Below are 21216 nucleotides of genomic sequence, written 5' to 3' on the forward strand. Positions count from 1 at the left end.
CCACGCATAACTAAATGAAGTAAGTGCATGGAATACAATGCTCAAACAGCCGCGTAAGCGCGTACCAAGCAAGCTAGAAGGATACAGACAAAATACCCATATTCACAGTTGGCAGACGCGTTCTCTGTGCCGTGAGTCACTTTGCGGTGACGTGGTACTTAATATATCCCAAATTATCGCGATGTTGGCTAATAGCAACCAAAATATCAGGCTCGTAGCAGACGCCCGCCACCTTGGCGCGACTTCCGCAGCCGAGAAAGCCCACGGGTCCTAAAGCCCCTATATATAAAAAGTAGCGCCAACCACTTCCCTCCTCCTCCGTTCCACTGTCGCGCTCGGTGCAATCGAGGCACGATATCGACAGTGGTGCCACCTACGTCGGGCCTGCCATGGCAGATGACAGATAACGTGCTACCAGAGGAAATCCACAGACAACTGCGATCGTGCCCTGCGGAGACGTTTTTGAGGCGTGATTTTGCTTCGTCAGTCAATAACTGGCCTTAATAATGCCATTTTGGATGTAGCAATGCGACGATGCGAGACGGCGCAAATACCAAATGTGCAGCAAGCGTTTCGCTCGCCGGATGGTAAAAAAAAGCCTTTTGCCCTCGCCTTGTCGGTTGCAGCAATGCCCTAACACGTTTGATCCGTTTGTGCGTACAGCACTTTCGTCGCACAGGCCCGAGAATGGCGGTCGGAGCACGCTGGAAAGAAAAAAATATACAAAAGCGCAACGCGTGCTTCCACGTGACACAGATTGGCCAATGGGGGAGTGGAGGAGGCTGGGGCGACAGGAGGTGGCGAGGAGGAAAGACCGAGGTGAGCGCGGCGGCAGCAAGATCTAAGAATGGCGCTACTTTTTATATATAGGGGCTTTAATGGGTCCAGTACAGCAGCGCCGCGGCGCGGGAGTTCACAAGAAAAGGTCCACGCTCCTCCCATGCATTCGCACGGCGCTTTGGACACTCCCCAGTATTCTAGGTCGGCTGCGACTGTTTTCACAACAAATCTGTGCAGGGGCAGGGCCTCGCCTCGATGACGTGGCCTTGCCTCGATGACGTATCACCATTTTTTTTTCCCTCTCTGTTTGGCGGCGCGGTCGGTGTGTGGCGCCTCAGTTTGAATCAGCTCATTCCATGTGAGTGAGAAGTTGGCGTGTGTATCATATTCGCGCCGTGCGTTGTTTTGTTTCGCTTGTGAAAGTGCGGAATGCAACGATGAGCGAGCCTCCTGACCGACAGAAGGTGATCGAAAAGTACCTCCAAGGGCTACATCATCATGAAGACGACTACTTCCATGGCTACCTGAAGTCAGACGATGAGCTTAAGCTTTTTGAGAGGTCCTTGGCAGCCGTCAACGAGAGATATGTTGTGTGGACATCAAGAGACCTGAACAAGCCATCTAAATGTAAGGATGTATTGACTGCTTCTTAATGTTTCACTCTGCGCGTAAATTTATCATTGAAAAACGGAGTAGTAATTTTAACCAGGGACTCAACCCGGCAGAACGACTTGTTTTCAGTTGCGGTTATTGCGCAACACTAGACAATTGATTTATCTTGATTTGCCTTTTTGAAGATTGGGTTATCATTGTTCTGTTTACCGGTTCAGAGTTCCCCTGGCACCGATTTATTTCGGTTTGAGTGGAGTATTGTTCTGGTTACCGCGACATGACCCGATCCTCAGAAATTTTGATAAACGTAAAAATAACTGAACTGTTATTTTTCGGTTTCAGTCATGATTAGAACCGTGCATGCAAGCTAATTGTGACTTTAAAAAATGAGAAAGTCTGCCCCTGTGCTCTTTACATAAATGCTTCAGAGCTGCGCTTTGGCACTTGCTTGTAAGCATCTGCGCATACTTTTTTTTTAACAATGAAAAAGCAATCGTGCGCAACACGAGACATGAATTGCGGTGGGGCTGTACTATTGTGGCTAGAAGGACCACCATGGCTGTACTCCATGTCATTACACGGCCGTGTGTGCCATCCGTGGTCCTGCTACAAGGCATAGGCCTGATATTGAACTGTTCAATGTTAAAAAAAATTCAATTTTCAATGAATTCAATATAATTTATTGTTCAATGAATGTATTGAATTCAATGTATTCATTTCAGTGTACATATTTCGAAAGCTGCCATAGTTCGTGGCGCGGATGCAAGCAGACGACCCCGTGCCTCTGCTGGGGAGCGACTTTACAATTGCTAGTAGGTACAGCGGAGGCATGGCACTGCAGGTCACGTGACTTCCGCTTAACACGTGTTGTCATGGCAATCGTGGAGCACCTGGGTGCCTAGGAACATAATCGCTTAGGGACTTTTGAGGCACTGGTCTGCACGGCCGCGCGGCGGCTGTTAGTTCCTGAGTGTGGCTCTCTTATCGCCAGGACCGGGCGCAGCGACCTTGCCGAGCAAATTGTTTGGGCGCGTTGAATGTCAGGCGCAAGTGAAATTTGCAAGCGCAAGTTGGAATACACTAGCGCAAGACAAGGGTAATTGGAGATCGCAGGGAGAGGCCTTCGTCCTGCAGTGGACCTAAATATAGGCTGATGATGATGATGAATGTCAGGCGGTGTCTGGGCCACGCCGGCCGCGCTTTATTATTGTAGCGTTTTGTTCTAGTGGCGGAAATCCTTGCAGTAGTGGTGGTGTGGCATGATGGCTTTTGATCTCGGTGAACTGTGGTGGTGTAAACAAGCAGATACTGCTCGCGTTTGTACCCCGGTGCCGCAGCAGTCGTTGGGGTGTTGCACTCCGCAACACCCCTAATAAAAAAATACTGCTCCAGTCAGGTAGACTGCTCCCTCCCTGATAGTGAGATTATATTTGGATCATCAAAACAGTGATGAGTTTATTTAGGAATATCATCATTTCTCTCTCGCACCCGCTTGTCCTCGTGCCTGCGGTCGGCAAGGTCGCTGCGCCCGGTCCCGACGATAAGAGGAGCCACGCTCAGTAAGTAGCAGCCACCGCGCGGCCGTGCAGACCAGTGCCTCAAAAGTGCCAAGCGATTATGTCCCTAGGCACCTAGGAGCTCCACGATTGCCATCACAACACGTGTTAAGCGGAAGTCTCCGCTGTACCTACTAGCAATTGTAAAGTCGCTGCCGGGGATGGCGACTTCAGCGGCGGCTGCGTCTAGGAAGCGGACCGGCTTGCAGAACGACTGCGACTCGCTCAGCAGTGAGGACTTCTCCGACGACGACTTTGAGCTTGCAAGGCGAAACGAAGAAACACCAGGGCGTCCCTGTCTTCAAGCATGCCAACTCGATAGGACCAACTCGGAACACCACAGTAAGTATGATTCTATTTGTACCAGAACTCGCTAGCGACAACCCGAAGCGACACAACAGGCAGTATATCTCGGTGCAACATGAAGTGGTGGTGCCAAAGTAAGTAACAGAGGTCGGAATGAACCTACGAAAAGATGTGTTGGCTATTGACGTCGCACATGACACTGTGCTGAGCACTTTGAGTAAACTTACAGAACCTGGTGGCATGAATGTCCATTCGTATGTCGACCTGGACAGTGGTTCCACTACTGGTGTCATGTACAACATGGACCTCTCCATCTCCAGGGCTGACTTGCCGATTCTAGTAAAGCCAGCCGTTGATGGCATCGCCATAACCAACATGTCTCGCCTCAGCACATCCCGTTGTATGGAGATAATTTTCAAGGGCAAGTCTCTCTCGTTGCACATCAAGGTGGGCCACATTAGACACACCGTACGACCATTTATCCCAAGGCCACTCCAATGCTGCAATTGGATGAGGATGGGACACTTGAGCGCCGTGTGCGAGAACACGAGAGTTTGTTTACGCTGCGCCGTGTCCCAGGCTGTAGACTTCTGGGCAGCCTCGGTTCCCAAATGCACCAGTTGCCTTGGGTCCCATGACGCTCCCTCGAAGGACTGCCCCAAGATGAAAAAGGAAAAGGTGATCTTGAAGGTGATGGCGGGAGACTATTCCTCCCGCTGGGAAGCCGTTGCAGCTGTTAGAAGGTCATGGTGGAGAATGATAGAGCTTGGTCCGCACTACTCAAGCCACAGCAGAAGCCAGAGCTACATCCGAAGTCACAGCCGAAGCTACAGTCGGAGCCGGAGCCACTTCCAATATTGTAGGGCACCGCTGTAGACTGCACAGCGTGCGCTCCTGACAAATTGTCCGAAGACCGGCAAGTGGCTGTGATGCTTCAGTCTCTGATGAACACATTTTGAACGCTCTTAAATAAGCTGCATTCTACGTCAACGAGAAGTGCTCGATGCTCTCAATTCAGTGCTTGCAACGCTTGAGTAAGCACCATAGCTCACCCGCAGCATTCTATTCGTGCTGAAATTAAAAAGACCGCGGTTTACTCTGACGATATACTGCCACGTACAGCAACGTACAGTTAATGACCAGTGGCCCCTTGCTTATCCCACGTGACCAACGCGCATCGCCAGCTATGGGGAAGTACCAAGATTACCTTCAGACAGCAGAATGACGGCAGCCCAATGTATCGGCGGGGCACTTCCTTAGTGACTGGGTGTGCACGCACTGTAGTATGCAGACACAGTGTTCACTTTTTCCATTCCCCCTTTCCTTTACACCTGGTGCAGGATAGGAAACCAGACGCTCGTCTGGTTGACTTCCTTGCCTTTCTTCTCCTTGCTTTCCCTCTCTCTGTCTTGCAAAAATCTGGCGAGAAGGTGCTATTGTAGTTTAATAATTTCTTTTTCAGTGCCTGAAACCTGCCATTCCTTTATAAAACAAGCCCTGAAGTAAACAATTTAAACAAATAAAACTCGAGATCCCATCCCTGCGAAAGTGTATGTCCAGAAAAGCTGTTGAAAACCACCACTACAACTGTTCAGGGGGGTATGCAGTGCTTTATGGCTTTAGACTAATGCTAGTAGTGCTATTTTAGAGTTATGATAGGAGTGGGAGTAATGGTAATTTTCACAGCACGCCGCCGTCCATAGCGGTGCTGCAAGAACATTGAAATTAGTTGCTAGGCTGGTTATTTTATATATGAAAGGCTAGGAACGTCACAGCTCACGTGCAAGTTGGCATCGCTGCGGCAGTTTGAGCAACAGTAATCTTTACTGGGAAACGTATGCGGGGAGCGCTATGTACTTCGCATTGCTATCACGAGCACCTCATCATCAATTATGTGGTTCGGATGCTGGTATTGAGCTTGTTCTTTATTGAAATGTATGTTGTTTTGTATGTTGTATACATGATTCCAAAGAACGTATTCACCATTCGCTTCACTTTGCTGAGTGCTTGTAGCCTCTGCCTTACGGGGCTATGAGCCATTGCATTTTTTGCTTGCTTACGGGGGTACGAGCCATTGATGATGATAGTTTTCTGTCAACGGACGGGAAAAATCCCCAGAATCGTAGCCATATAAATCTTTGCTGTAAAACAAAGTAAAAATGGCCGATAACACGCCTTGCAAATTGCACAGATGCTGTCTGTGGCTTACCTCTGCTTTAGTTCAAGCTTGTATGACGCAGTGTTGGCTATTTCTACGCTCCAGCATGGTCAATGGGACCGGATTTTTCTGAAGTGCTTTGTCCTGCTGGTACACATATTTTGTTAAGCCTCATAAATCCATATACGTACACTATATGCTTCCGATGAAGTAGTGGTGGGGCCGGATTGTGAGAACAGTCCAGTATGGAGATTTCCTGTATGTTAAACAACATTATGTGGACAGAATCAATTCAGACCTGTTTCTGGCGTATTCTTAATCTAATCAAAAAGTTAAAAAGCGCTTCCTAGAATTAAGATTAAATTCCTCATGTATTAGGGGCACCCTTGTATCCTTCCTTCTTAATTGTTTCCCCCCATTCATTTAAACTGCAGCATGATTGAATATGCTTTGAAAGTGTTATACTTACGGCTGAAGAAAAGTGCTGTCAGGGCGACGATCTTGTGAAACTGGACATGCGAGTCGAGCGGCATGTACTGCTGCAGAGGCAGCTCGCGTATCTTGGTGATCAGATTGCGACACATTGTGAGCAGCAGGAGTGAGTAGCAAAAGGAGAGTGAAGCCGCTGATCCTCGTGTGATGGCGATACCGACTCCCATCACGTGCCGCAGGTCCATGTGTTCCGACATGTAGGAGTAGTCTGGTGAGTGTGAAAAAGACAAGTTATTTTTTACAGAAAGAATGTCAAATAGTGTGCGTCGATAACTTGGATCGTCATTGATATTGTATATTTATGAGAAATCTTAAACGAGAATTTAATTCGAGACATGCTACTAAGTTCCGGACAACAAAAGCCGGTGTGCCTTTCCGGACGAGCGTACCTCGCTAAAGAGCAAATGCAGCATTGGCCTAAGTTGGCCTTTTAGTGTGTTAGATAAACACTTCTTCAATGGGAATATAGCTATCTGTAACATCACGCTCGAACGCCTCAGCAGTGTAAAAATTTAAGACAAGAAATACCCCCATCACTACGCACGCTCACGGTGTGGTGCACCTAAACCTACTCCTCTTGCACAGGTGCACTGTAAGTTAAAAAAAGCCCCTTCCCAATCGCATTGCACTGTTGTAGAGAAGGAGGAAGGAGAAAGAGTGGAGTAGGAAAGGCAGGGAGGTTAACCAGTTTAGCTTAACCAGTTCGCTACCCTACACATGGGAGCGGGATGGGGAGGAGAGAGAGAGAGTACATAGCACAGCACACACATCATCAGTCACTTTTGCGTGGTACGTGCCATCACTGTCACAGCCGCTTGTCCAAGCCCGTTTCTTTCAAAAACCTAAGTAGTCCCTTCGTTGCCTTCTGCTGCAATGTCCTTCTGTCGACGACATGTGAGAATCGTTTCAACTGACATTGGTGTACTGTCAAGGTGCGCTAGAACGAGCACCAGGGACTGTCTCTGAACATTATATCAAGGACAGATGCATAGAATGTGTTCTAGCGTCTTCTCGCAAAGACAGGTATTGCCAAGAGCGCTGTCGGCCATTCCATTGAGATATGAATAAGATTTCGTGAATGCCACCCCTAACCATAAGCATTAAAGCAGAGTGGCCTCTCTTCGGCGGAGTCCAGTTGGCATACAGAGAAAACGTTTCATTATAATCTTACTCTCTTACTTCACAATATGGTTTTAGCGGGTCACAACAAAGTGTCAACAGACAGGTGAAATCCTTTCTTTCGTTGTAAAAATCCACCCTCAAAAGTACGCAGGGGCACATCGAGTAAGGTCGTTATTAGCTGGAAGATGTGAGCGTGACCCGCTTTGTGACAACTCGCGTGTCTTACGTCAGTTTACATATATCAGAATCTAACAGATTGGTCTGCGAGGCAGTTGGCGCATCAAAGAAAGATGGTGAGAACTGCGTTAGCACCACTTCCGCTAGTATATTACAGAAAGACACCTTAGGCGAGGCGACTCGGAAGTTGGGGCTGCGAAGTCTGCGAGATTTCTTAACATGAAGTTTTCATTGCCTACCCTCCCGGCTTTGGCGTAGCTGCTGCTGCTGGACTGGTCGCTGCATTGGCGGATATAATTGCGGATACAAAGGTGCGCCAAATGCAAGTACCAGCGCACGGGCTTATATAAGCCCTTTGTGCTCATCAACAACGTAGTGCAGCAAGGATAAAGGTAAACATTGTTGCTTGAGTAATGAATTTGGGATTTTGGGATAGCCAGCTCTGACGGAGCCTGCCTTCCCATTTTTATACATCCGAAAAAAAGAAACAAAGAACGAAAAGAAAACACAATTATATACTCCTCGTCATTAGTGTAAAGCGCTTGAATAAGGTCTCATTTCACCTAGATTCTGCATTGGACCCACATACTATTTCCCTTGTCCATTATATGATTATGCTAAAGAAATTTGACGATTGTGGTGTAGAAACAAGTAATCCTCGGCCATTTAATCTCGGAAATGATTTCACGATGGCTGTCGATGGCAATGCGAACAGCAATTGAGCAATGTAGCGACATATTCCTGAAATCCCGTTTATTAACACGTATAGTGGTAATTATGATACTTTGGTTACTTCTGCTTTATGCCACATGCTCTGATATCGTCCCACTTTGCTATGGCACTCGCTTGCCAAGGTGACCTATGAGCACGGAGACATAATGACAACTGCACGACACCGACGCAGTGATGCCGGAATGACGAAGGAGGAATGATATCGATTGAACGACAAAGGCATATAACGGCATTACGATAACTAGACGTCATTATTTGAATTATTAAGATGGTATAACGAAGACAACGTGATGACCATATGAGGACAATCAGATGGCAACCACTGCATGACGACGATGGGGTGACAAAAGCGGTATCACGACAACCGCATAAAGAAGTGGGAATGACGACGATGGCACGACCGAGATGACACGAAGATGGCAAATCCATGGAAGCGTCTGTGTGACAACGACCAATGACAGCGATGGCATGACAACGGCAGAATAATCACGATTTAGTGATAGAATGATCAGCAAGGAATGACGTTGATTGATCAACGACGACGGTACGAGGACAATGGGATGACTTATACTGAAGTGATGACAATGGTGAAACGACAGCGGGACGACGATGGCACGAGGACATTGTATGGCGACGACGGCACGATTGGAGTCAGATGTCAAAGTTACAATGATGACAATGAAATGACCGCGATGGCATCCTGACGACGAATAACAATGAATGCATGACCACGACTACGCAGGGACGGTGATGGCATGATGAACGGCATGAGGAAAATCTAATGACGACGAGTGTACAATGACAATGGACTGACAATGATTGCATCACAAAACCTGTATCACAACGACGGTATGACGGGAATCGAATGTCTAAGCTGGAATGGCGATGACGGCATCGCATAATTCCTATTGAATGACGACAGGAAGAACAATGACAAAATTTGCTGTCGATGGAATGAGGAAGGCTGCATGACGACAATGTGATGACGAAGTGATAACAACGATAAAACGACAGCGTCACAACGACGACTCTGGGACGACGATTGCGTGATGATGACGGCATGACGAGAGTAGGATAACAAAGCTGGAATGACGACGACACAACGACAGCATCACGACCGCGGACACATACCTAGTGGCCCAAAAGATTAGACAACTTGGGTGGCGTGAGGTCCATGGCATGATGAGAGTAAGATATCACCAAGCTGGAATGGCGACAATGGAACAGCCACAACGCATCACAACCAGGATTACATACCTAGAGACCCAAGCAGGTAGACAACTTGTGTCACTGGGTTGGAGTAAGAAGTTTAGATAGATAGATAAGCTAAAAACGGCTCAAGTAGGCCAACAATGGTTTTCGCATTAAAAGATCAATACCCTCGTATCTCCTTATTAAAGCGGAGCATTATACTGCTACTCACACCGGGGTCCTGAAGTGGCTTTTTTTCTCAGCTTCAAAAGGACCATTTTAGCCTGTCTAGAGAGGCAAAATGTGCTTAATACATGAAATACACATCAGGAGGAATGCTATAGGCAATTTTAACGTTCCAAAGTGTTCTTGTTAATCTTCTAGAACGAATTAAAACTTTCATACAGCAGAAAACGGGCTTAGATTAGAAGTGTGCAGCCTATGAACTAGATTCTAGCATAACTATTACTATGCTGCAAGCGTTCATAGTGGGCCAAGTACATTTAGAGGGAAGTCGGGGTCGCAGGGAAACCTAGGGTAACCTGTGCCATCTTATCCTCAAAATCACACCTCTCAAAGGCAGCAGGTGGCTTGTGCTACCTATGCGCAAGCAGTGACATGTGATGGGCGCGGCGCTGTGCTATGTGTAGAGGTAATTTAGTGTCCATAATGTCCCGCACGGACAAACTAATGAGAATAAAATTCACGCAGAAAGCATCTCACTTCAAGCGAAGCGCTCACGAAACGTGAAGAAGTCTACAATACACGTAACGCAGTAAAACTTCGTGGTGGTACATATCAAGAAGACCTTCTACAATGTCTTGCCCAACGCCTTCTTACAAACGCTGAGACAGAATAACCACGGTTATCAACTGCTTCAAGAAATTGCGAGGTTCCTTATTGGCTACCTGTTTCTTTTTTTACTATGGTGAAGACCAATAGACGGGACCACAGAAACGCGAGACAGACACGACAATCACTACTAAATGCGAATGCTTTTACAAAGTTTGTTTTTTAGAGCGCAGCTCTCATGCGCCTGTTGCAGTGTTCAGCGTCGGCATCCCTCGGCTTAGACCAAAGAATGAAAAAGCGAATGCGAACCGCAACGGGGATGAAAGACGGCGATGGCGAAGCGAGCGCGAGGAGGAAAGCGGAGGAGGAAAGTATGACGAAAGGATGAGGGAGAAAGCAGAGTGCCGCACGAGACGTGCTTAATGCGGCGAGAGCGGTCACCAATACCATACAGGTTGTTTCACTTAACTTGGGCCAAACTTTAAAAATATGCACATGCTACATAGCTGCACCGAACCAAAGTAATGTTATGTGCCGTCGCTTGGATATACTCATATTATTTGTTGCATTAGGCCTCGTTAGATAGTCTAAATTATTTATTCAATTTCTCAATTATTATAATTACATGAAAAGTGTCAATGACAAAGTTGTAGAGTAAAATGAGAAACTGCCGATACAGCTTACTGTTGCTCAATATGTGCTACATAAAATTGTTTTTCCGAGCGTGAAAGAAGCCCGCGAATACACGCAAAACTGCCGCGCGACTGGCCGCTCGAAGCACTTTGTGTGTATTCGCGGGCATCTTTCACACTCGCAAAAACCCTTTTATGTAGCATGTATTTAGCAACAGAAAGCTGTATTGAGAGTTTCCCATGTTGCTCTACAACTTTGTTAACAAGACGTCGTTTTATGCATTTTGAAGCACAAAATTAACTGGAACGCCAATGCATTTCTCCCCAAAGTTCGAGAATGAATATCTCGAAACTGGGCATTGTGAGCATTCGTTTTAAGTGAATCCGACTTGCAAACTCCACAGCTAGAATTTGTAAATTGCAGTATGTGCCATAAGGTAACTAGTTAAACACTTGATTCGCGATTTTTTATTAATTAGGGAATTATTGAGTAGACCAGGTCATGAACTAGAATTGTGCTATCTGCCACAGGCAACCTTCAAACAATTTTGAAAGTGTTGGCTGAAACACTATGAAATTACATATATGAAGTTTCGCTCTCTCTCTCGTTTTTCTGCTCACCGGTTGCCATAACTGACTGTCACTGGGCATCGTGTCCATTGCTGCGCATGCTATTGCTCTTGAACTTCACCACTTCCGCTCTATGATAATCGGTGCCAGTGGTGCAGGATTATGGAAATTGTTACCACTCACGCTATTTTATTTATTATTATTATTATTGCGTCTCACGCAAAATAAACCATTTGAATCCTAGTCACTTGCTATGTGTCTCCCTTCTTTCTCACTCATACACACTGCTTTGTTTCTAAGTAAGCAGAATAAAAAAGAAAGAAAGAAAGCATTCTTACAGATAAATCTCTCGACGAATAATACTATTGTGACCACGTAGAAGACGAACAAATAGAACACGTGCTGCCGGTTCTCTTCCAGGAACGTAGTCACTTGGTTCCATTTCTGCACGGTCCAAGAAGGGGGATCCTCCGTAGGCTGGTTTATTTGAAAGCTTGTCATCCTAGAAGATTAAATGAACACCATATAATGCTTTCTGCAGTGGGTCTTCGAAACCATTCATTAGCCTGCTCTTGGTTAATCAAAGTGAATACCTATAAATTCTAGCATTCTCATCAATGTCTAATTATTTTGAACCAGTTACTGCAGGTGTATTTACTTTTGTTACAAAAATACACAAGCTTTTGTTTAGGCAAGAAAAGTCGCAGTTTCGCCCGAAAGACGAAGCAACGATTGCGATAGCGAATTAGTAGGCGAAGTAAGGACAGTAGTTCTATCGGCCGTATAAAGTTCTAAATATTCGCTTACTAAATTAAAAAAGATGAAAAAATAAAAAATGAATCACTGTAGTGAGAAAGCGCGCTGGCAGCAGCGAGCAAATTGACCTTCGCACTGGCTCTCGCTTCAACGCTAAGTAAATGTCGAGAGCACAGCGCATATGAAAGCTGCCAGCACTTGGCGCATGCACTTTCTACCCATCGCAGATCCCTTTGAAGATGAGGCGCCCGCAGGCGCACACTTCGGCCACATCGCAGATCGCTTTCAAGATAGGCGCCCGCGCGGCAGCTCTGTCAGCAGCAGCAGCAAAAATAGAACGCATCCCCCCACTGTCGCCGTCGCCTCCTCCCCGTGCCTCGTGCGCGAAAAAAGACCGCGTGTGCTTCCGGCCGCCCTCCTCTCTCACGTGTGCGAGATTAAGCTGCTGTTGCCGGCTCACCCTCGCACGCTTTCACTCGCACACACAGCGCACGGCGTGAGGTGACGGTTTTATCGCCATTGGACTTTATACGGAACCTCACGGTGATGACGACGGCGACGGCAAAAATGCGCTTGAAGTGTCCATGTCATTGCTATCGCAATAAAATGCTCAGATGAACACATCAACCATAAGATATGTAAACGAAGAGTTTTTTTGGTCAGAATGGAGAGGTAAACTTTCTTTTTTCGTTTATGACTTAGTATTATGCAAATGAAATAAAGCTTGACAGCATGAAAATGTAGTCGCAGAGGTTTCCAAGGTCCTGAAGTAGCAGGAAACGTTGTTTTTCGTTCAGTGGCAGCGTCATATTTGGTGATTGCTTCTTCTTGGTGCATGCCGCAGCTGTAGAAAATAGTACTACGCATATTCATCGAAAGGTAAACGTGATGCTAATGGCCACCGCAAAGATTTACCTCACACTCTAAGAACAGCATTTGTGTGGAGGCACATACAATCTGTGTAAGTCATCACATGAAATGAACTGATGTAGGCTTTAAAAAAGAGGGGGGGGGCGAGGTCACAATCTATATTTGCTTTTGACTTGTGTAGTGTGGCTTTGCAATCACAACGCAATAAAAGCAGACATCATAAGCACTGTTGCAGGATCGAAAGCGTCGATGGAGAGCTCAGCTCTTACTAATACGGCGTGTCTCACGACTGTACATGTCCGAGCTTGGTTTCAGTGAATGTCAAAGAACATCGCTGAAGGGAACTTCCTGATTTACGGCAAGTTAAAGTTCATAACTGATGGCACGGCCACCCTCAAGAACGCAAAACACGACCTGCCGCCGTGCCTCAGTTAGCTAAGGCATTGCGCTGCTGTGCACGAGGTCACGGGATCGAATCCCGGCCGCGGTGGCCGCATTTCGATGGAGGTGAAATGCAAAAGCGCTTATGTACTGTAGCGCACGTTACAGAACCCCAGGTGGTCAAAATTAATCCGAAGCCCTCCACTACGGTGTGCCTCGTAATCAGAACTGGTTTTGGCACGTAAAACCCCAGAAAGAAGAAGAAAGAAAGAATGCAAAACACGCTCACAACTTGCTGCCAACAACCTATACGAGGGTGTCTGTACACATACGCGTACATATAGCGAACTCATTTTGTGCTACTTTCTGTCACAGGGAAAACTTCCGGCACCTTTTCAACATGTTGCATTATTGTTTGTTTGTTTGTATATGCGATGTGACTTCACCTAAGAGAATGAGCACAATGAATGAAGAAACAATTTTCAGTCGGTCAGAACAGCTTCTACACATCTACCAGTAATTAACATGCCCTCGGATTTTTATCGCAATTCCCACATAGTGACTTGTTGCTTTACGAATCCACAAATGGCTGTCCTGCCATGTCAAGACGCCAATAAAATGCAGGTTTCCTTATTGTATATATCGCTTGACAGAAACGAATTCGAGGAGCCGGGATCTAGTGGCTGTTACGAACATATTGTTCTAGAAGCAACGTAAAAGCATAAGTACATAGTATATCAATATAGAATAATCTCCCAGAGTCAGTGTCATAGTAAAAGATTTATGTATTCTTACACGTAGAGAGGAGCACACTCATCATTCTCTACACTTAACGCATTCTAAATTACATAAGAGAGCGTTGTAGTTATGTAAAACATTCTTCTAGTTAAACAGCATATTTTTAACACAGCGATACATTGTACAGAAAAGGAACCACAAGCGACAGTCAGTGCTCTAGCTGTCCTGTGTGTTTTTTCAAGCGAAGCTTGTATTGTCTCACAAGTGTCGGCGATGGTGGTGGTGTCATACTAAAACCCTATCGAAAACGTGTCGAAAACATGCGTAACGTTCAATTGGTATATACCAAAGTTGGCATGGAAGAGTGCGAATGTATGACTAACATGACTGATAGGTCATGACATCAATAACATCACATGCTCGTCAGTTACGTCCCGATTAACGATAATAAAATCACGTGTGGCTCATACCCGCTTTGCATACGCGGGTATGAGCCAGGGATATGCGCGTATGCACACCAAGCGCGACGTTGCCGTTTTAGCGATGCACGAGGCCAATGACCCATTTCAGCCTGGGGACTAATTGCTCATCCATCAGTCCCAGGTGATGGTGACGCTCCCCGGCCGTGAGAAATGACAAGCGTGAAGAGCACTCCGCAGCTTCACGTCTGTCCGTGAGGCCTCCTTTGTCGCAATGGACCACCAGACACAACAGTACTCATTAAAGGTGCTTCAGTATGCCGAACAAGAAATTAGGGGCAGCTTCACACTAGTGGTGCGAAGACTGGGCTAACAGCAAAGCTGGCTAACCCACCTATATAGCTTTATCTCGGTTCGGCCAAGTTCTTGCAAGGTTATGCTTCGAGACTCAGCCACGTATTGCGCCCGATCACCCCGGAATCAACGACAGACCAAGGAGCAACGTGCACTCGGTCATTAAAGTATCTGGACGCTCAAAGGGCGGCGCGATACTCGGGATTGGACCGAAGTCGTCTCACTCGCTTTCGAGTAGCGGCACGGCCGCTTTCACGCCGCACTTCCTCTCCTTCGGGACTGACACTCTTCTACGGCCGCCCCAACTTCGCGGCGATGTGATGTGCTCGGCGCGGAGACAGCAGGGCTTTTGTTTCGCCCCGGCAGTGACGCGGAGCTATATAGCACGCGCGTCGGCGCAGTGACGTCACGGCTTAGCTCCGCCTCTGTGCAGCCATGGCAACCGCTCCATACGGCGCGGTGACGTCATGGCTCGGCAAAGCTAAAGCAAAGCGATGCGGCGCGTGCGATGACGTCACGGCTCACGCAGCTGTGGCGAGGCTCGGCGCGGTCGGCGCAAATGGGGCGAAGCATTGCTAGATGGCGCATGGTGATGTCATCGCCATGCGGAGGTTTTGCGGCATACACTCGACGGACCCTCCTCGAGCTTAAACAGCTTCGCTAGTTCACAGGGGTATGTGCCATTGCGCTTGGACCCTTTCTGCACAACCACCAGGATCGCCCACATTTCGGCATTACACCTCACGGCGCACACCCAGGTTAAACAGCTTCGCTTTTAAACCTTTAATTATTCGTTAAACCTCTAACGATTAATCGATCAACGATTAATCGTTCAACGATTTGGCCTTTAATCGATTAATTGCTTTCAATCCAGGGTTCTTCATCGATTATTTGATTAATCAACATTTTTGCCGGGCACATTAAAAAAGATTGAAACACAGATATGTACTTTTGTAGGACCTTATTTTAATGTTTCAGAGGTGGAACCACGTTAGAAATGCAAGTATAGAAAGTTTGATAAAGAATAATCTTCAATTTGTTAAATACTAAATAGAGTTGCCACTAGTGGCTTTTGAAAAAATAAACAATGTATCTTATTAAATGTTACTTAGAGCAGAATTAAACAAGGTACATGGTACTAGTGAATCTCTGTACAGTAAAGATAATGAAATCCAAAGTTTTAGGAAATCCGTCTGGCCGGGGAAATACATATTGCAGAAACGTGAAAAGATACACCGACCAATACAACTGAAAATTTAAAGATGTTGCGGCTCGCCATACGGTAGCCTTTGTGAACAAGGCTTCTGTGCGAGGAGTCGAAACTCATTAAACTTTTCATTTTTTTGGTTGGTGTATCTTTACATGTTTCTTAAACAGTACAGTTAAACAAGAAATAAGAAAAATGGCAAAAGTGAGAAGTTAAGTCCAACTAAAATAGGCAAGAAATTGCAGTATGTCCAGGGGAAAAGAAAATTACTGGTTTAGGATTTTAATCCGCGTGCTTTTTTCTACAGAGCAAAGGAATGTGAATTGGCTGGGATGCTTGAGTGAAGCCGACACCTTTGAATGGCCACGCAACCAGCATACGAGAATAGACGCTGGGAAGCTGTAGATTCGCTGGAATCGACATGAACTCTATTGCTATGTCAAATACATGCTCCACACCAATGCGAATGCTGTGCCACGGCTTTAGTGGACTGGGAGTAACACGACGATCAACGACTATAGTATGCTTGCTATAGTATGCCTTGAATTGCGAGGACATTTCAAGCCTCCGGCTTCGGGTGGCATGTGCGGTGTGGGGGAAGAGAGGGGAAGCGCTCGGCTCGGCATCACTCGCAAAAACAGTCGTTCTACCACAGCCGCACAGTCACTGCTCGTGCGCCGGCATTATAGTACCATTTCAAAATTTTTGTGCCCCTCCTGTCAAACTCGAAAACGATTTATCGATCATGTCTAATCGATTAAGTCGATTAAATGAAAGGTAGACATCACTGAAGATTAATCGTTTTGAGGGATACTTTTAATCGATTAATCATTCATGAATATTACCAACTCTATGCGGGAGCGCGATCTTGAGGCCAGACGTCAACGAAGAGTCACCGACCCTGAATTTAGGGGAAACGAAGCGGAACGCCTGCGAGTGTCTTGCCACAAGCTTCGCTTACCCTCATTTTCTCGACAGGAGAAGGGCATTGAATTATCTTTAATGCGACAGCATTAAGGGCCCCGCGTTGCAGAAAATCTGGCATCGGCTAAGCATCGGCGTCCGTGGCATCTGTGGCAGAGAAATTCATCCCAAACCACCTCGACCACACAGGCCCTCCGCCTGGAACAAGGTGTTAGTGAACAAAAATTGAATTTCTCAAAGTAAAATCCATCAAAGAAATTGTAAAGCATGACTTGAGTATTACCTACAGACATGATAGTGTCGTATTGTAATTTGAATATACAAGAAAAAAGCCTGATAAGCAGTCAGGAATCTTTGAATGCTATCGCGTTCCACTCTTAAAGAGGCCCTGACCCACTCCTCGGGCTTGGTGAAATAACAGCCTGCGGGTAGCATACGCAGCTGTGAACATCTCAGCCAAGTTTCGCTGTCGTACCCGGTGCGTGGAGCTCGCAAGCAGAGCGCGAAGTCACCTTTCTCCAAACGCTCTTGTTTAAGAGAGGCCATGATCCTCACTCTCTCCTGTGTGCTTTATTACGTAATAAAGCACATTCCAATACACGGCTGCTATTGGTCACTGCGGTCGGCTACACCGTGGCGCTGCGAGGTGCCGCCACAAGTACACTGCTACTCACTGTGACGACTGCATTTGGTTTACGTTTAGCGCGTCGTAGGCACCAAAATCGGAAGCCCTGGCATTTACGTTAACATCCAAAATGAAATTCGAACTGCTCGCCACGTAGAGGTGTGCGCGGTGTCGGTTTCGACCGGCGGCGGCGTGGTGGTCGTTTCCGGTCGGCGTCGGCGGTGCCGGCGGTGTGGAAACCGGAACCACAAATTTAAAGAGCTGTTTCGCTACATCCTCCATTGCTAAACTGATTGAAATTCTGGGCTTTTCATAATAAGGGCGGAGAGGACCGAATACAGAGGCATTGAAAGTGAGAGAAACACAAAACGTTTTGATAATCTTTTGCTTTTTAGCCAACACATTTGGAAAAATATTGGGCACATATTGGGTGCGCAAAGTGTTTGTACATTTCGTCCCACATGAATATGCCGAACCTTGTTTATTTTTTGCGTCGTAGTCGCAATTGTTTTCTTTTTTGCTATGCCTCGGTTTATATGACATTGTTCCATTGAGCAAATAGTCAGTGAATTCGTCGAGAATTGCTAAGCCAGCACCGGCGCACGTGACACTCTCTAGATATGTTAATCTTGCTTCAATTTGTCCTCAATGCTTTATGTAAAAGTAAATAAAAATATAGAACAGACCTCCTCTATGACCATCTATTGCTGGGTTCAACTATAAGCTGTCAACCAATCACCAGATGCTACAACACACATTACCGACTGGACAGTAAGTGAAATCAAATTGTTCTGAATATTAGTGACCTTTGCTTAACTAACTTTTCTTATAACGGCCTTTTTCCCGGAAGAAAATGAATCAAGATACTTTTTTCATTTTTGCTTCAGGTGAATATTTTTTCAGCTGAGATATCTTATGATGCGGTTCAAAACAAATTTTGCTGAATTTGATAACTCGTCATAACTAGGCTGATTGAACCAAGTGCGGTTTAGTAGAAATGCAGGCACTGCTCGGATGCACAATTACTTCAGGGGAAACAAATGTTTTGTAACCTGCACGACGAAACTGTTTTATAGTTCAGTGCAGCTATTGGTGTCGTTGCATTTGATTTTTCAGATGAATGTTCCAAAGAAAGAGCACCATGCAGTAGACATGTAGAAATATTTTATTTAGGAAATGAACAAACTGGGAACAAAACAATGATTGGATGAAACAATTTCGTTCAGAGGCAAGATTTGCAAAGGCTGTAGTTATCAAGGAAATAATCCTTGACCGTCGCGGCTGCCCCCTTCTTGCAGTCGTCTTGCAGTTTGTGAACATCAATCAAGTGTCTCTGCATGTTCAACATGCTTACTGTGCACGCGTAGCGTTTTACCTTGCAGCTGCGGTGGGAACCGGCGAATATTTAAACTCTCACAATGAAATGATGAAACGACTAGACCAACAGATTTAGTTCCATAAAGAACCAAAGGCGCTCTACTCACGATCCAAAAGGCTTTGAGTCATTCGCCTTTAATCACTTGGTCAAGCAACTCTTGCAGTAGTAGTCCATTCCAACTGTCTTCTGCTTTCCCCCAGTGATGTAGGTTAAGTGTCTAAAATGTCTCCAAACAAAACTGGACCTTCGAATGCAATGGGATAATGCGAAAACTTCCAACCGGCATATTAAACACATCAGGGCCAGAAATTTCTATCTCGCAACAAGTTGCATCTCTCGCGTTGATGCTGTTTTCAGACATATCACCAATTATATCCGCAAGCACAATCACCACGACTGTCAAGCCGTCATTCCGACGTTCTGAGGCCACTGTTCTCTCTCGTCGCTCCATATTGCGTTTTTGAAAGAGGAGTTTCAGAATCCCACCATTCCACGTTGCGCTGACTGGTGACGACACGCATGCGCCGACGCGCGGAGAGCAGGGTTGCTTTTGTTTGTTTTGTGTTGCTTCATTACTCCCCTACTTGACATGATTCTATGCCTGAGACAGGGAAAAGAATTAAACAAGACAACACAAATCTCAAGCGAAGCTGGATTTACTTTTTGATGTGTCTGAAGGTTTAGATGCGGCAGTGAAGTTCAGGGCTATTCACTTAAATTGTCAATCACTTAAATTGTCAATCATCCTCGGCGGTTTCTGTGAATCTTTCTTTACTGCGAAGCTTTGTGGCAATGCCGAAGAGTGAGAGAGCGCATCCTGACTGTCCACAGGTGTATAATAAAATTATTGTGTGGACGTATCGAAATGCCCACGAGGACTCAATAAGTAGACAGAAAGCGAGTTGAAATTATTAAAATGTTCGCTTTCGTGTCGCACGTTACTAATTAATTTAGAAAATATATGCGTCATTTAAGAAATCACGGCTCCTTAATGATAGATCAATAGGCAAATAAAGCGACAAATTGTGCTGACAATTTTTCTTGACAAATACAAGACAGGTACAGACGCAGTTTATTAAATTATGTTGAGCATTTTATTAAACACTCAAAAGACTTAATCAAGTTGTGCAGGAAAAGTGTGCGTAAACATTGTATCGTGCTCAAAGTAACAGACCGAAGCAACATGTTGATGAGCAAGGAATGCCCACCTAGTCGTTTATTCATATCGCTTATGTATCTGCGTGGGCAGCGAGGGGAAGGAAGAGTTAGGGAAAGAAGTGGCAAACGCTATCGGCGCATATGCGCGATAGCCCGTTCTGATACACGCATAAGTTGAATAAATTATTGGGTTTTACGCGTCAAAACCACAACCTGAGTACGAGGCACACTGTAGTAAGGGACTCCGGAATAATTTCGACCAGAAGGGGTTCCTTAACGTGCCCCTTAATCTAAGTAGATGGGTGTTTTCTCATTGCGCCCCCATCGAAATGTGGCCGGCGTGGGCGGGATTTGATCCCGCGACCTCTTGCTTGCAGCCCAACACCATCGCCACTAAGCAACCACGGCGGGTTGCACATAAGTTGAAACAGTTTTCTCTCCAAGTAGTTACTGTCGGTGGCCAGCATAATATGGGCCGGCCAACAAAGAAATGCCCGACTTTTTAATGCAAATAGCATTCTTGGCATTGGCAAACCACTTCCCGGCTATCAAGCTGTCCAATCGAAAAGGGGGCCAATTCCCAAGATAGTGCAGTCAAAATATGTGGGCTGCCCCAGAAGCCGTCTAAAATATGTGCCGCTTACGAGCCGCTCTTCAAACAAACCGCGGTGGTCGGACTCACGGAGGCACTGCGAGAAAGGTGAATTGCAGCTATTCGCATCCAGGAATAATCATCGTTCGGCCCAATTTTTTTCTCTCTGAATCAACTCTGCTTTGTTTCAAGTCGTTTATTGCAGAGACTTTATTGATGAAGCCAATATAGCAATTGTGGGCGCATAAATTTTAAGTAGCCTAGTTTTAAGCTTCGTGACGCCCAGTTCCGCTGGTTAGAGCGAAAACACCCTAGCATTTTTCGTGTCACCCGACAGATAGAGGTAAAAGGAGTACACTGGTTATTTGCCAGGTTATCCTCACGTATCTAAAGGAATTGATCGTGCATACATTTACATTAGATATAATGAAGCTCCACTCCAACAAATTAAAACGAACATTTTGCAAGTACACGGCTGCGTCGAATGTACAGTAACATTTCACAAAAATATCTATTTTAAATAGTTGAATAGATTAAAGGACTGTAACACTTGTACACATTTGCCCTTAGTGTATGTTTTCTTACCTCGCAACATTCGAAGATGTGTCCAGGAAGTTTTGATTAGCACCTGTGAAAGATTACAAAAAGACAACTTATGATCTATTTGCCTGCAGAATCTCATCTTCGCTATATT

The 21216-nt window shown here is 45.8% G+C and overlaps 1 protein-coding gene across 1 annotated transcript in view; it reads right to left on the reverse strand.

Annotated features, from left to right (window-relative positions):
• LOC119434619 (dual oxidase-like) overlaps positions 1-21216 on the reverse strand; it is a 112121-nt gene that overhangs the window by 56298 nt on the left and 34607 nt on the right. Inside the window, 3 exon segments of the mRNA XM_037701724.2 lie at positions 5882-6112; positions 11459-11622; positions 21108-21150. Of these exon segments, the coding sequence (XP_037557652.1) occupies positions 5882-6112; positions 11459-11622; positions 21108-21150 (438 nt within the window).

This window comes from Dermacentor silvarum, unplaced genomic scaffold (assembly GCF_013339745.2).
Source record: "Dermacentor silvarum isolate Dsil-2018 unplaced genomic scaffold, BIME_Dsil_1.4 Seq13659, whole genome shotgun sequence".
NCBI lineage: Eukaryota > Metazoa > Arthropoda > Arachnida > Ixodida > Ixodidae > Dermacentor > Dermacentor silvarum.